This window comes from Limanda limanda, chromosome 1 (genome assembly GCF_963576545.1).
Source record: "Limanda limanda chromosome 1, fLimLim1.1, whole genome shotgun sequence".
Classification (NCBI taxonomy): Eukaryota; Metazoa; Chordata; class Actinopteri; order Pleuronectiformes; family Pleuronectidae; genus Limanda; species Limanda limanda.
The window spans coordinates 40,279,890-40,293,227 of record NC_083636.1 but is presented as its reverse complement, the minus strand read 5'-3'; the positions used below and the strand labels follow the sequence as shown (position 1 = coordinate 40,293,227).

The 13,338-nt window shown below is 38.8% G+C and overlaps 1 protein-coding gene across 1 annotated transcript; it reads right to left on the bottom strand.

The window, feature by feature from the left end:
- Window positions 1-845: 845 nt before the first annotated feature.
- Window positions 846-12,811, bottom strand: LOC133006708 (muskelin-like). Its single transcript, XM_061075684.1, has 11 exons — window positions 12,675-12,811; window positions 11,356-11,444; window positions 11,154-11,263; window positions 10,061-10,253; window positions 9,777-9,893; window positions 9,527-9,592; window positions 7,575-7,687; window positions 6,656-6,868; window positions 3,282-3,503; window positions 3,035-3,164; window positions 846-1,488 (listed from the first exon to the last, which is right to left on the bottom strand). The coding sequence occupies exons 1-11, from the start codon at window positions 12,770-12,772 to the stop codon at window positions 1,472-1,474; spliced, it is 1,368 nt and encodes a 455-aa protein (XP_060931667.1). The 5' UTR covers window positions 12,773-12,811; the 3' UTR covers window positions 846-1,471.
- Window positions 12,812-13,338: the final 527 nt, after the last annotated feature.

Genomic DNA, 13,338 nt, shown 5'->3' with positions numbered 1-13,338 from the left:
TGATTCAGCCGTTCTTCATTTGTTTACTCACACCTCTTGTGTGAAGGACTTTGTTCCTTTATACATCATGCTCATGGTTTCACTAATTCAATGACAGATTTCAAAGAATTGATTCTGATGTGCAGGTTCACATCTGTTCTTATGACTCTTTTATGTCTTCTTCTTATTTTACTTTCATTCAGATGTTTTTATCTTTATACCACAGTTAAAAAAAAAAACGTAAAAAAACGGTAATTTTCTGGCAGCTGGGGTGCCAAAACAATACCATGAATTCACAGAAAATTACTTTCTCATAAAAATACGGTTATTTTCCATAATTAAAATACATTTTATAGTTGTAATTTAACAAGATTTTGCCTTACTTTCAGGTTGTTTTTAACGTTTAATTATAAACATTTTCACATTTTAAAACAATGAAATTACCTATGTAAAGAGGTTGTATAATAATTTATATTTGATGTAATATAACAGTATATGACACTCAAAATAATGTGATTCATCTTTCAAAACATGTCAAAAAACTGTTGAAAAACAAGATATTGGGTTTACAATTGCAACAATTTACTGTTAATTTAAGATCACATGAAATGTATATTAAGTTATTTTACGTTGTTTTTAACATTTAATTACAAATATTTTTTGTTTTAAAACAATGAAATTACCTATAAAGATGGTACATAAACATTGTAATATGCATAATAATGGCTTAAATTAATTGTTGTGTTTGAATGAGACTAAGCTGAACAACAACAGCTACAATTTCCGGTTCAGTATTTTTATTTAACTTAACGGGTAACCATTATTACAGAAAAATTCAAAAATCAATTAAATTAAAATGACTGTCTGGTTCAACAAAAACAAACAAACAAAAGCTGGCTATTAAAAGTCAACTGAATTTGGGGGAAAAAAATAAAAAATGTTGAGTTACCAGCTTACAGCAACATCCATGACCTCGTCAAGTAATTTTACATTCACAACATTGATAACAAAGCTACATATCAAATAGATTATATGACACCTCACTGGATATAACAGTCTATAACTCCGACAAAGTATCCATAACTTGTGCGCACTTCTTATTCCCTCCAGTATTTTTATTTAACTAAACGGGTAACAATTATTACAGCAAAATTCTTAAATCTATTAAATTAAAATGACTCTCTGGTTCTGAAACAAAAAAAAAAAAAAAAAGCTGCTTTACCAACTTACAGTTACATCCAAGGCACCCATGACCTCGTCAAGTAATTATACATTCAAAACATTGATATCAAAGCTACATAACAAATAGCTTACATGACACCTCACTGGATATAACAGTCTATAACTTGGACAAAGTATCCATAACTTGTGCGCACTTCTTATTCCCTCCACTCGTAGTCTGCAATTTTGGTGATCAATGTGAGAACCTTTGGACTGACTGCAAGTTGTTTTTTGGTGGCGTTCCGCTCCACTTTTGATCCCTTGTCTGGATTTATCTTGAAGAGGCACCTGTAAAATGAAAAAACAACAATTTTAATAACTGTTGATTGTACTTTAATTTAATGTTTTCATACATTTGCAATAAGGTTACACAACAGTGTAGACAGCGCATGCTTGTGAAAGAGTGTTTGGACATACAGGGCACTGCGGAACAGTGATGTAATGAAAAGATGAACATGTTAGTATTGTGTATGAATGTGTATGAATGTTTGGTGGTGGTCGGAGGGGCTGCTTGGCGCAAAATGGCAGCCACGCCTCCGTCAGTCTGCCCCAGGGCAGCTGTGGCTACAAACGTAGCTTACCACCACCGGTGAGAATGTGTATGAATGAAAATGATTTGCTCTGCATGTAGGCTGAAAGTAAAATCAAAATAAAAAAGTTAGGTGTGCATATTAAACAAAGTGCAACATGTTTAGAGTATAAGAAACAATGGTGTCCAGCTCAAAATCCGACTCAACACCCCCCCCCCCCCCGCGGGTGCCTTCTAGCAGCCCTACCACCAGGCTTAGCAAGTTTTCGTGGGGAAACCCTGTAAATACAAAACCATTTACCATTTAACACAAAAAACAGCTTCTGCCCCACGGTGGGCAAAAGGGTTAAACACCAACCAGACATGCCAAGGTAATGTTAGGGTTCAAAAAAGCACTTGTGAGCAAACTTCAGCATCTGTGCGCTGCCTGCAACAGCTAAACAGATCTCTTTAGCAAGACTGGGAATTATTTGATTCTCTGGCATGCTCTGCCCACATGAATACTTAACATTCAGGCAAGAAGAAATCAAGCTCTATCTGTGTTGTGTGATTTGAAACATAACGTGGCAGTGTATTTAATTTTGTTGCCTTATTGTGAAAGGTTGTTCAGTGAATTTGTGTTTCCTGTCATCATAAGCAGTGTATCTTTTATGGGAATTTTATTGCGAAGGGTCACCAATTACCCCGATGCAAATGTTGTTCTGTTTTGGTAGCGAAGTTTTGATTAGTTGTGAAAAAGTCAAACAGGCATACGGACCTAGTTCAAGCTCACATTCTTCGTGTCCTTATTACCTCTCAGTATAAGTGAATTAAACTCTCGGCTACATTTATAATGGTTAATAGGAAGAGGAAGAGGAAGAGAGAGGGAGAGAAAGAGAGAGGGAGAGGTAGAGGGAGAGAGAGAGAGAGAGAGAGAGAGAGAGAGAGAGAGAGAGAGGCCACTGTGACCTTGCCCTTTGGCTATGGAAATGAAATAAGCTAATACTTGAGTCCAAGAGAATGTTTGTGCCAAATGTGAAACAATTCCTTCAAAGAGTTCTTGAGATATCGTGTTTGTGAGAATAGGATGCAGGGAAGTAGTGTCACATTCATTTTTATTCAACCCCAAAAAAAATGTCAGCAGAGGAAAGAAAAAAGGTTATTTGTGCTACTTTTTTTTTTTGAAAGTGAATTTGCTCCTGTAACACATTCTCCCATTGTGGTTGTTTGATAAAAGACCAATATGAGATTATCTTTACCATTATTTCAAAAAGGACCAAAAGGAAACCACACAAGCATGCCACTTTGGAAGGTTTGACATCTTACCCATGCCAGAGTCCTTCTTGGTGCCATCAGATATGATCTCTACATGATCCCCGTCCACATCATAGCTAAAGAAATCATTGAGGTAAGTCTTTGACCTCTGACCTCCGAACACATACAGACAGCGGTTTCTCTATGGAAAGAAGAGAGTTTCAAGCCTATTGTCATATTAAATTCATCAGACAGGTTTATCCAAACAGGAGTAGAAATATAGCCAAAACATGTAACCAGGCACAAAATCTGGACTCACAGTGTGGAAGAGCATGCAATGTCCGATCCGGGACTGGATATCTTCTGGCCCAGCGTTACACGAGTCTTCCCGCAGGAGGTTCCATGTTCCTTCCTGGCAATGGTAGGCATACAGGCCACTGAACTGAGGTTCTGATGTCCGGCTGTCCTCCACACTGCCATTACATGTCAGAATCCGACCACCGAATGTGTAGATCATGTGCTTCTCTGAGTCCATGCACATCTGAAGAGTAGAAAAGATCAGCAATTTGTCCAAAAAGGAGGACTAAAGGGCATAAAGACACTGAACGTGACTCTGAGGGAAAAAACATTGCATTCTTTTTTATATATATTTTTTTTTCTCCTTGACATACCGTATTGAAGTGATCCTTCAAAATGTTTACCCTATCAATGCTGCGAAAAAACTTTAATCTTGATTTGTTTTTCCTACACTTGACATCTATTGCACTTCTGTCCGTCCTAGGAGAGGGATCCCTCACATGTGACTCTCTCTGAGGTTTCTGAATTTTTTTACCCTGTTAACAGTTTTTTTTTGTAGTTTTTCCTTACTCTTGCTGAGGGTTTAGAACAGAGGATGTCACACTATGTTAAAGCCCTATGAGACGAATTGTGATTTGTGAATATGGGCTATACAAATAAAATTTGATTGATGATTTTTTGTCTTGCCCTCATACAATGATGGACTAGCTATTAACTGCTGATCATCTACGCTCAGTTTACATAATTTCTATGTCTGAGTTTACACGTGACCAATCACAATGTTTGGGTGTGTGTCAGCTAGAGAGACGAGCTGAATTATGAATGAATACGCAGCTATGAAAAAAGATTTGACTAGAGAGCCGAGCTGAATTATGAATGAATATGCAGCTATGAAAAAAGATTTGACTCAATTAAAGAAAAGTATCGATCATTATTTGGTGATCATCGTTGATATTGTGGGGTTATTTCAGAAAAATCTACGTTTTAACTGTAGCGGGTCAGTGACATCAGCTGAGTCTTTGAGAGAAAAGGACAGCGAGAGAGGTTAGCAGCTTTTTGTGTCTGTGTGCGCTGCTACCTTTCCATTAAGTTTTGGGACTATCATACAGAAGCTTCACAATTATTTTATAGCAGCTAACTGCTTATGACGAACTTGGCCTTGGACGCATGTGATAACTATAGGCAGTTTCCACTGTATTATAATTCTGTCGGGAGGTGAAGGCAGTCACCTTGCAATTCTCTACGCAGAAAAAAAAAACGGTCCGATATTTTTTTGTTATGCAGAGAGAGTAAAGTACCAGGAAAAAAGTACCATTGGGCACCGATACAGATGTCCAGGTACTGGTACCAGCACTGGTTCAAATGGGAATGATACCCAACCCTAGTCACAACAACCGAATTTCTGCAATGGCCGCAACAAAAAGCAAGAGCTGGTCAACGCTGCAGATAGCGGATGATCTTATTTTTGTCTACGTACAGTGTCCCCGAATAAACAGCTTGCGCACATCGAAGATGCAAAATCAAAGTTGCCACTGAAGTAGGGGTGTTAAAATTGGCAGAATTGGCAAAGCATTGACTTTGATTATGTTTAAATTTAAATCAAAGTTAAATTGCCCTATAACGTATTATTTTAGTTGAGCTTTTGTCTGTATGATTTGTTTTAGTGTAGTTAGACAGTGAAGGATACGTTAAATAATACATTAGTAGGATTGAATAGTAGGTTTGAATTAAGTGAGCCAAATTACAACGAACATTATCTCAAGGTACTTTACATAGTAAGGTTGAGAGAGACTGTACAAAATTGTGAGAACCCCAATTGTGAGTACCCACAACAAACAAGAACTTTGGCAAATTTGTGAGATACAACTCCAATTAATGTTATGCCATCAATGATATGGAGCGCAGCATAGATTTTTTTCTAATAATATAATAGGTAAGTTGGTTACGATACACCTGTCAACAATACGATGTATCTCAATGTATCCTCAGTTGTCTATATTACTGCACATGGCATCTTTTTTCAATTCAACAATTTTTTATTGATTCATACGATCAGTCAGACATATGGCGGGTACTTAGAGACAGGATATTCCAGCTTGGTAAAAGGCAACCGGATCATTTATGTTTGTCTGGCCTAATCTTGAAGCAGTGGTGGTATTAATGAATGGACACCACTACAAAATGAACAAAATTGATTATGTTCTGTCTGTAGAGTTGTCCAGAGTTGCTCTCCACATTGCGACGCATTTTAGGATTAAGAAATGTCCATACCTCTATTAAATGATAAGCAGGAATAGCTCACATTTTAAGTTCTAAGATGTTTAAATTATTAAAACTGCTTCAAAAATGTGTTTATAAGATAAAGCTATTTCAAAAGTTTGTGAAAGATGTTTTCAAAAGAAAGGTGAAGGTGTAACTCTTATTTATCTCTTGCTACAAATAAGGATTAAAAAAATAAGATAAAGCTTTTTACAAAACTTGGAAGAAAAATTGTTTAAAATGTTTTAAAATGTAAAAGTTTATAGAAGATGATTAAAATAAAATATGTTGCATTTGGGATATGACAATTAATTGCTTAATGTTTGAAATGAACAGTCTAGCAACAACAGTAGAGTACGAGTTACAAAAGTAATCAAGTTTTTTGTGATGTTATGTTCTTTCAGGGAAGGGTCACATTCCCTGTGCTAGGTAAACTTACTAAAATATGCAATTATTAAGATACTTGTGTATGGTTTTGTATTTATATATCACTTTTCTAGTCTTGATGACATCTCAAAGCTCTTTACAGTACAGTTTAACATTCACCCATTCATACAGTGCATCTATTAGCAGCACTTTGTTGTTCTATATATGATGAAATAGTAGCATTAAAATGTGAATCCCCAAAATGAAGGCTCTCCGGGGACTGACTAATATTTACCAATGTCCAGCTATTCCAAATCCTTGTGAAAGCTCTGATATTGGTGAAAGATATTTGTGTTCAGTGAATATTCCCTTGACATTTTGTGGAGGGGTGAGAAATGTCCGAAGGAAGAACCCATTCATTTGTAGTGGATCTGGGAATTTCACTGTAACTATGAGACAGCGAGACAGGGCATTAGACCTGACAAAGGTAGGAGTGGCTTTCTAGTTTATTTTAAACAAATACATTATTAATAAACCAAAACCCAATAAAGATTATTTAAATGCTAAGTAGTAATTTTATTCTGTCAAATTAACTATGGTTTAGACAAAGATTTCTGAATGCTTCAGAAACAGATAATCAAATCTTCATACCCAAGTTTGCGGGTCACTTTGCAAAGACCGATAGTCTTGAAATATGGCTGCTCATTCAGACAGATATAACAAACCTCTGTTAAATAGTCAGCAGAAAAGCTTGTCACAAATTGAATCTACCTGGTGGTCAAACACCAACTTTGGCCCTCCGTCAGCAGACGTGTCCTCGCTGAGAAGTGTCCAGGTGTTTGCGTCAATGTCATAGCAGTAAAAGTCGCTCTTCAAAGACTTGCTGTTCCTGACGCTGGAGTCCAGGTATCGGCCTAGTGTGTAGATTTGACGCCGCTGAGAGTCAACGCACATCTTGTGGCAGGAACGGGCACTTGGCCCATTCTGATTGATCAACAGGAGACAGAATATGCTTAGTTAGTCACGCTCAATTAAAAACAGTCCCGTAGAGTGGAGTATTGTGTGTTGATGCTAATTACAAGTTCAGGCACCTATGAAGAATATAAATCATCCTAAATAGTAAACATCACATCTTTACCTCCCATCCTGAAAACAAAAAATACAGACAATCAAACTTGTTCCTGAATTGTCCTTAATTGAAATTAAATCCAGCTTCCCTCTACCAGTAAAGAAAATTGCGGCTAAGACTTTGTTGCAGCCAAACTCAAAACAGCTTAATTTACACCATGTTTTAGGCCTAAATGTCCTCAGATATCTTCCTACGAGATTCGTTCAAGGACCCTAGCATACAACATAATGTGGTTACGTCCCCTAGCTTAGACACTTGCTGTTGTCTTTTGGGCTTAAAACACAGTGTATATTACCTTGTATCGAGTCTAATATGAATGTTGGGGCTTGTGGACACTTGGTTGACACCAGACGAGCAGTATGGAGGCATGTTATGTTTTTGCTGTTGTTTTATTACAACTGAAGTATAAGTAGCTGGTTACTTCAATTGTATCGGATTTGGCTCCAACAAAGTTTACCGTGAAACTCCAACAGCATAGTGGTGAGTAGATGAATGAATTTGTATGTATCGGTGAACAGTGAACTGTGTATAACCAACATGCTTTCTAAGCCTTCTTCCCACCTCTTTCTCAGTGTCTCTGGAGATGCAAGCCCACTGGTTCTCTTGAACACTGTAAGCCCAGAAGTCAGCCAGGTCTTGTGTGCCATCCCAGCCCCCAAACAGGTACACTGTCTCTGCAAGGAAACAACAAGTGCTCAAAATGTGAATGAACTGCAGTTCCATAGGGCATGTCCATTCCGTTTTGGAGAACTCTGCCAGCAGGTAGCTATGCTGAAGTATTTTACCATCACAGTATTGTATTCTTGCACCTGTCAGCTGTGCAATTTGGCCGTGACTGAATTGTGACTGTCTGGCGGGGGCAGAATGCTAGGTCCACAATTAGAGAAATACCAATTAACTACACACCCGTTGAGAAGCAAACTTATTGGTGACTCAGTTTTAGGAAACGTGGGGTTAGCGACACCAGCGGCCATAGTCTATTGCAGAAATGTCCGGTCAGAGAGCCAGGCAAAATGCACGGGCTCCACTAGCTGAGCCAGAGTGCACACAGCCCCGCTGGGCAGAGAGCACTGCGGAGTACACAGGCTCCACTGACGGAGCCATGTTGCGCAATGCCCGGCTAGACACACACTACTGAGTATTTGGTGTTTTTTTATTATTTTTTCAGCGTTCCAGAGATCCCAGTGCCTGCTCCGTCAAGTTAACCCACACGCTTTACTCTGTGATGAAGATGAACAAAAACCCACACAGGAGAAGTCTCACTGACCCATCTTGAGATGGAGTGATACCAGATGGGAGAATAGGATTTGACAGTACTATAACTTAGGGTCCTGAATCTGTGTAAGATGGTATGAGTCATTAGCCTGATGTTGTCAGACTCATTATTCTAGTCAGAATATGAGTCTGAGACCGCTCCATTGGGCTGTGATTATGGGGCGTGTTTCAACGGAACCAGGAAACCAGATGCCTCTTCGCGCAATTGGATAGACCTACAACCAATCAGAGCAACGTAATATGTTACGTATGTCAAGCGACGCATAGTTGTTGTCACTGTCAGTTGTCTGTTTCAGGAGTTTATTCACTCTCTAAATAAATAAATGGAAATGCCGCTCGTATATCCCCCGGAGGCAAAGCCCCCAGGAAGCAGGGCTGCTCGTGAGAGCCCCGGCCGCCGCCGGCGTTAAGAAGCCCGCGACGGATCTCTCTCAGAGCCCCGGGACCGGCGGGTCGCGGTCCCGGGGCTCTGAGAGAGATCCGTCGCTACCAGAACTCCACGGAGCTGCTGATCCGCACGCCGCGCTGCAGAGCTCCGCTGTCATGGCTCTGCAGGAGGAAGCGAAGAGGAGAACCGGCAGCTAATCGTTTTTTTCAAGCATACACTTCCTTGTTGCTCCAACATTAACAGCGCCCCAACCTATGTGTCTTTTTGTCTCATATGTGCTGAGGAGCGTAGCCCCCCCCCCCCCCACACTCTCTTTTTATTTATATGACTGCTTGTGTGGCCGCAGCATCGGGGCCAGCTGATAAATTAAACTTTTTATGAATCCCGTAGGAAGAACGGCAAAACATCTGTTCGATCTACTAATGCCTTGATCGTGTTCCTCTGTTCCTCTTTCAAAATGAATGCGCTGTCGATGTCTCTGAAACAGACTCGATGGCAGCATCGACACATCTCAGCTCATAGATATAAACACTATATATGTCTATGTCTCCATAGATATAAACGCTATATATGTTTATGTCTCAGCTCTGCAGGTTGCGCTCTCTGGTGACGTGGTTGATTACGTCACTGTAGATCATCTGTCAATCATCGTATAAAGCCCGCCCTGACGATTTGATTGGATCCGATCAGCTCCTGATCGGCCATAGTTTCTCCCCAACGGAGCGACTCCAGACCGAACTTCCCGAACAACAAATGTTGTGGGTGGGGCTAAGTTCGTCTGGCACCCAGGCTAATGAGTCATAGCATATGTTGAACAGCTGAGTCAAAACACTGACTGCAAGGGTCTCACCAGTCTGAACGTCAATGACCATTTGATGTCCTCCTCTCATTCCTGGTCTGTTGTCATCGCTGTCACCTACAATAGGAGGAGGATGGTGTATGAGCATTGGAGGTGTTGAGTAAAAATTGACAGAGGATAATTTTGGATGTATATAACAATAGTTTAGTAGGAGTAGTGAAGGGCAGAAGGGAGTCAACGAAGAACTGACATATTGGATTGATAGATTGGGAAGACTTCCTACTTGAATAGTGGATCTCACCGCTCATGTCATCTCGGTTGATTTCTGGGACACTTGTCCCTTTGTTGCATTTCGGAATGATCTGACTCCACCTCGGCTTGTACTCCTGCTGGCTGATATACTGATTAAATAAGCCATCTAGCAAGGAGAGAAGATGAAATTTAGTTTAAAAAACACACACACTAAATTCTATTGAGCAGACACCTGGCAAAGCAGTAATTACCTAATTAAAATCTAAAGGCAACCTTAAACTCTACTGTAACCCTAAATGTTTTAATGGCATTTCATCAGGCCAAGTACAGTACCTCTCACAGCTTTGTCAATGAGTTCCTCACAGGCATCAAAGTCTCCTTGCAGCACCAGCCGGTCATGTAAGTGAGTGAGCATGGGATGCTCTAGTGCTATCCGAGTTTTTTTCTGGAGCGACTCAAAGGCCTCTGTGTAGTTATGCTGCCTGAAGTGCTTGAGGCAAAGGCGAATGGCTTCCTGTTCTCTGTACTGCAAGAGCACAATGGAGAGGAAATGGATACCTGCTCAAATTAGTCCACAAACACAAACTTCTACTGTCAGGTACATGTGCTTGAAAAGTCCCATTCAAGGCTAGATATTGAAATGACACTGAAACATGCCAAATACAAAATGTTGCCAACAAATACCATAATTTGAAGCGGTATTTACTTACTGTGTATCACATAGATCCTAAGTAAATGTTTTGTTAATTATTTACTGAATTTTACAAGGTTCATCTTTTTTGCCGTAACAATGCACATCTCCCCAAAGTGAGACTGATAAAGGTTTGTCTTATTTAAGGACAATTATTTTATCACAACATGTACTACAACACTTCTATTTTTAGGGATGTTAGCGAATTACAATATCTCAGCATTAACTTGGTGAGTCAAGTGTTGTAATGTAAGAGGCCGAGAAACAGGGTGGCTAAGGATAAGGGGGTAGAGCAGTCGTCTGCTAACCAGAAAGTCGGTGGCTTGATCCAAGTCTTCCCCATCTGCACGCAAAAGCATAAAATACTGAACCCCAAATTGTCCCTCATAAAAAAAAGTGCTGCACTATATTACTGTGTGTGTGAATATCAAAAAACTGTACAGCGCTATATAAATACAGACCATTTACAGACAAATGGACCAGAAGCACAGGGGTAAATAGACAAAACAGCCCATGTAAGTATAAAACCCATGGCAACCAAGGAAAACTATGATTCTTACCTTGATGAATATCATTTAGTTTAAGATTATCTTCCCAGCGTCTTCAACTGCTCTTTCCAGCAATTTGATTGTTTTATGTATTTAGAATTTGAATCAATGTTTTTTGTCATTGAGTTATTCGATCCATCATTTCAACCCTGCATTTTATAACTCCAAGTAACCATGAGGTGCTTACCTTGCTATACCAGTTAAGACAGGGTTGCACCACATCAGGATCTTCAACACCATGCAGCTCAATGTACCAGATGCTAAAATTGAAACTAGGACCCCAGGACATCAGAGGAACTGAGATACAGAGAAAGAGAATATAGTAACAAAAGACAGATTTTCCAATAACACAAAGCACACACACTGATACAAACTGAATCAGCTCTCACCTATTTTGACAAATCTGCAGGGAAACATCTGCTCATCAATCTTGTACTTTAAGGTGAATGTTTCCTTGTTGTAGTCATTCTTAAGGCCACTAGCAAAGGAAGAAGGAAAGAAAAAGAAGATGCGGTTTCGAAAATTAAATTTTTTAGATTAAAATGACACCAGCATGCTGGTACCTTTTAGGCAATTACCCACAATCCATTTGTCAGCTGATGGTAATGAAGTTTTCTTCTAGGACTTTTTAGCACTGCGGGCAGGCCAGCTATCCAGCAATGCAGAAATCAATAAGTGGAAAAGAATAAGGCTCATAAACTATGGAAAAAATAGTTATAATCCCAAATCCAAATTAGGTGAATAGGCTGAAATTTTTTCGCGCAAAACACAATAAAAGATTCTCATACTATTTGTAGTTGCAAAAATACAAGGCTAATTAACTAATTACAAAAGAATGGGTAGTATCAAGGTTAAAAATAACTCGATTTGAAGTTACAGTTAAGGGACTTCTAATTTGATATTTGTCTAAATAAAAAAATTAAGTTTAGTGGGTGTTATATCTATATGAGATACTAATAAAAAAAAATTGCACTTCATGTGAATATAATCCAATCTTATGCCTACATTATGTATTTGATCTCTACTTCAAAAGCATGTAATTATTACTGAAAATATAGTATATATTTGTCTAATAATGATGTAAAGGCAAAACATAGCCTATGTTAAAATATACTGTCTAAAAGTTGCAGTGTGTAGAATTTAGTGACATAAAGTAGTGAAGTCGCATATGGCAGCTGAATACCCGTCACCTCATCCTCCCCTTCAAGTCCTTCAGTTTTCATAAAAACTCAAAGGGTGTTTAGTTTGTCCAGTTGAGGCTACTACAAGAAACATGAAGGCCTCCATAGAGAGGACCCCCCTGATGTAAATACAAAGTACAGTATTTCAATATAAAGGAACCATTCTAGGGTACATAAAACATTTGTATAATGTAGATGAAACACACTTGTGAAAACATCACTAGGATTATTTTATATTTAATTTCTGTCAATAGATCCCTTTCACCTAAATCTTACACCCTGGACCTTTAAAATGGTATAGAACAAATAAATGACACTTTAAAAAGAAATGTCAAGGTTGAACACAAAACACAACATGCTCATCATGTAGCTTCTAAATATAAATACTGTTCCGAAGAAATGTATTAAAAATGTGAGTGCATTATAATTCATACTAATAAAATATATATAATAATCCTTTATTTTTTGACCACCATACAGCCTGTGAAAAACTGTTAGAGGTTTATGGTAAATGTGTTCTAATGCACCTTACGAGTGCTTCAACTGTTTCCGGTTTCTTCAGAGTACACAACAAAGAGCAGGTCGAGGGAAGAGTTACACAGACAGTCAGACAACGGACGAACATACAGCCAGATAGAAAAACGAATGTCAGATTGATTGCCGCCAAAGTTGAGTTTCCTGTTGTGTACAAGGACAAGAGAAAAGGGAAACATTTTTGTGACAAACTGAGCCAAAATACCATAACTTAAATGTAAATAGAATAGAGAAAGACAAATATTCATACCACACACAACAATACATGGTGTACTTGGAAGTTCAGCACAGTCCACTTCAGAGGGCAAGGTTGTTTGATCCACTTTGTAGAACATCTGTTCTTCTTCTTCATTGAAGTACTTGAGGAGCAGTGGAAGAAACGCTGCAACGTTCACATCTGAAACGTTTTTGATTGATGTTTCCATTTCCCTGAAGATGGTCTCCATCTTCCCTGTCTTGTCACTAGATTTAAGAAATGAAATAACTCTGGCACATTTATTTGCTATGTTTTTGTCTTCCATGTCCACGCCTGTAAGCTCTCTAAAATGAGTCTTGATGCCAGTTGTCTCAAACAGATATGGCCATTCCTTTGTCAAGTCAGAAGTTTCAGTACCACTGATAATGTCTTTTCTCTGAGTAAAGAAAGTGTCTCTCATC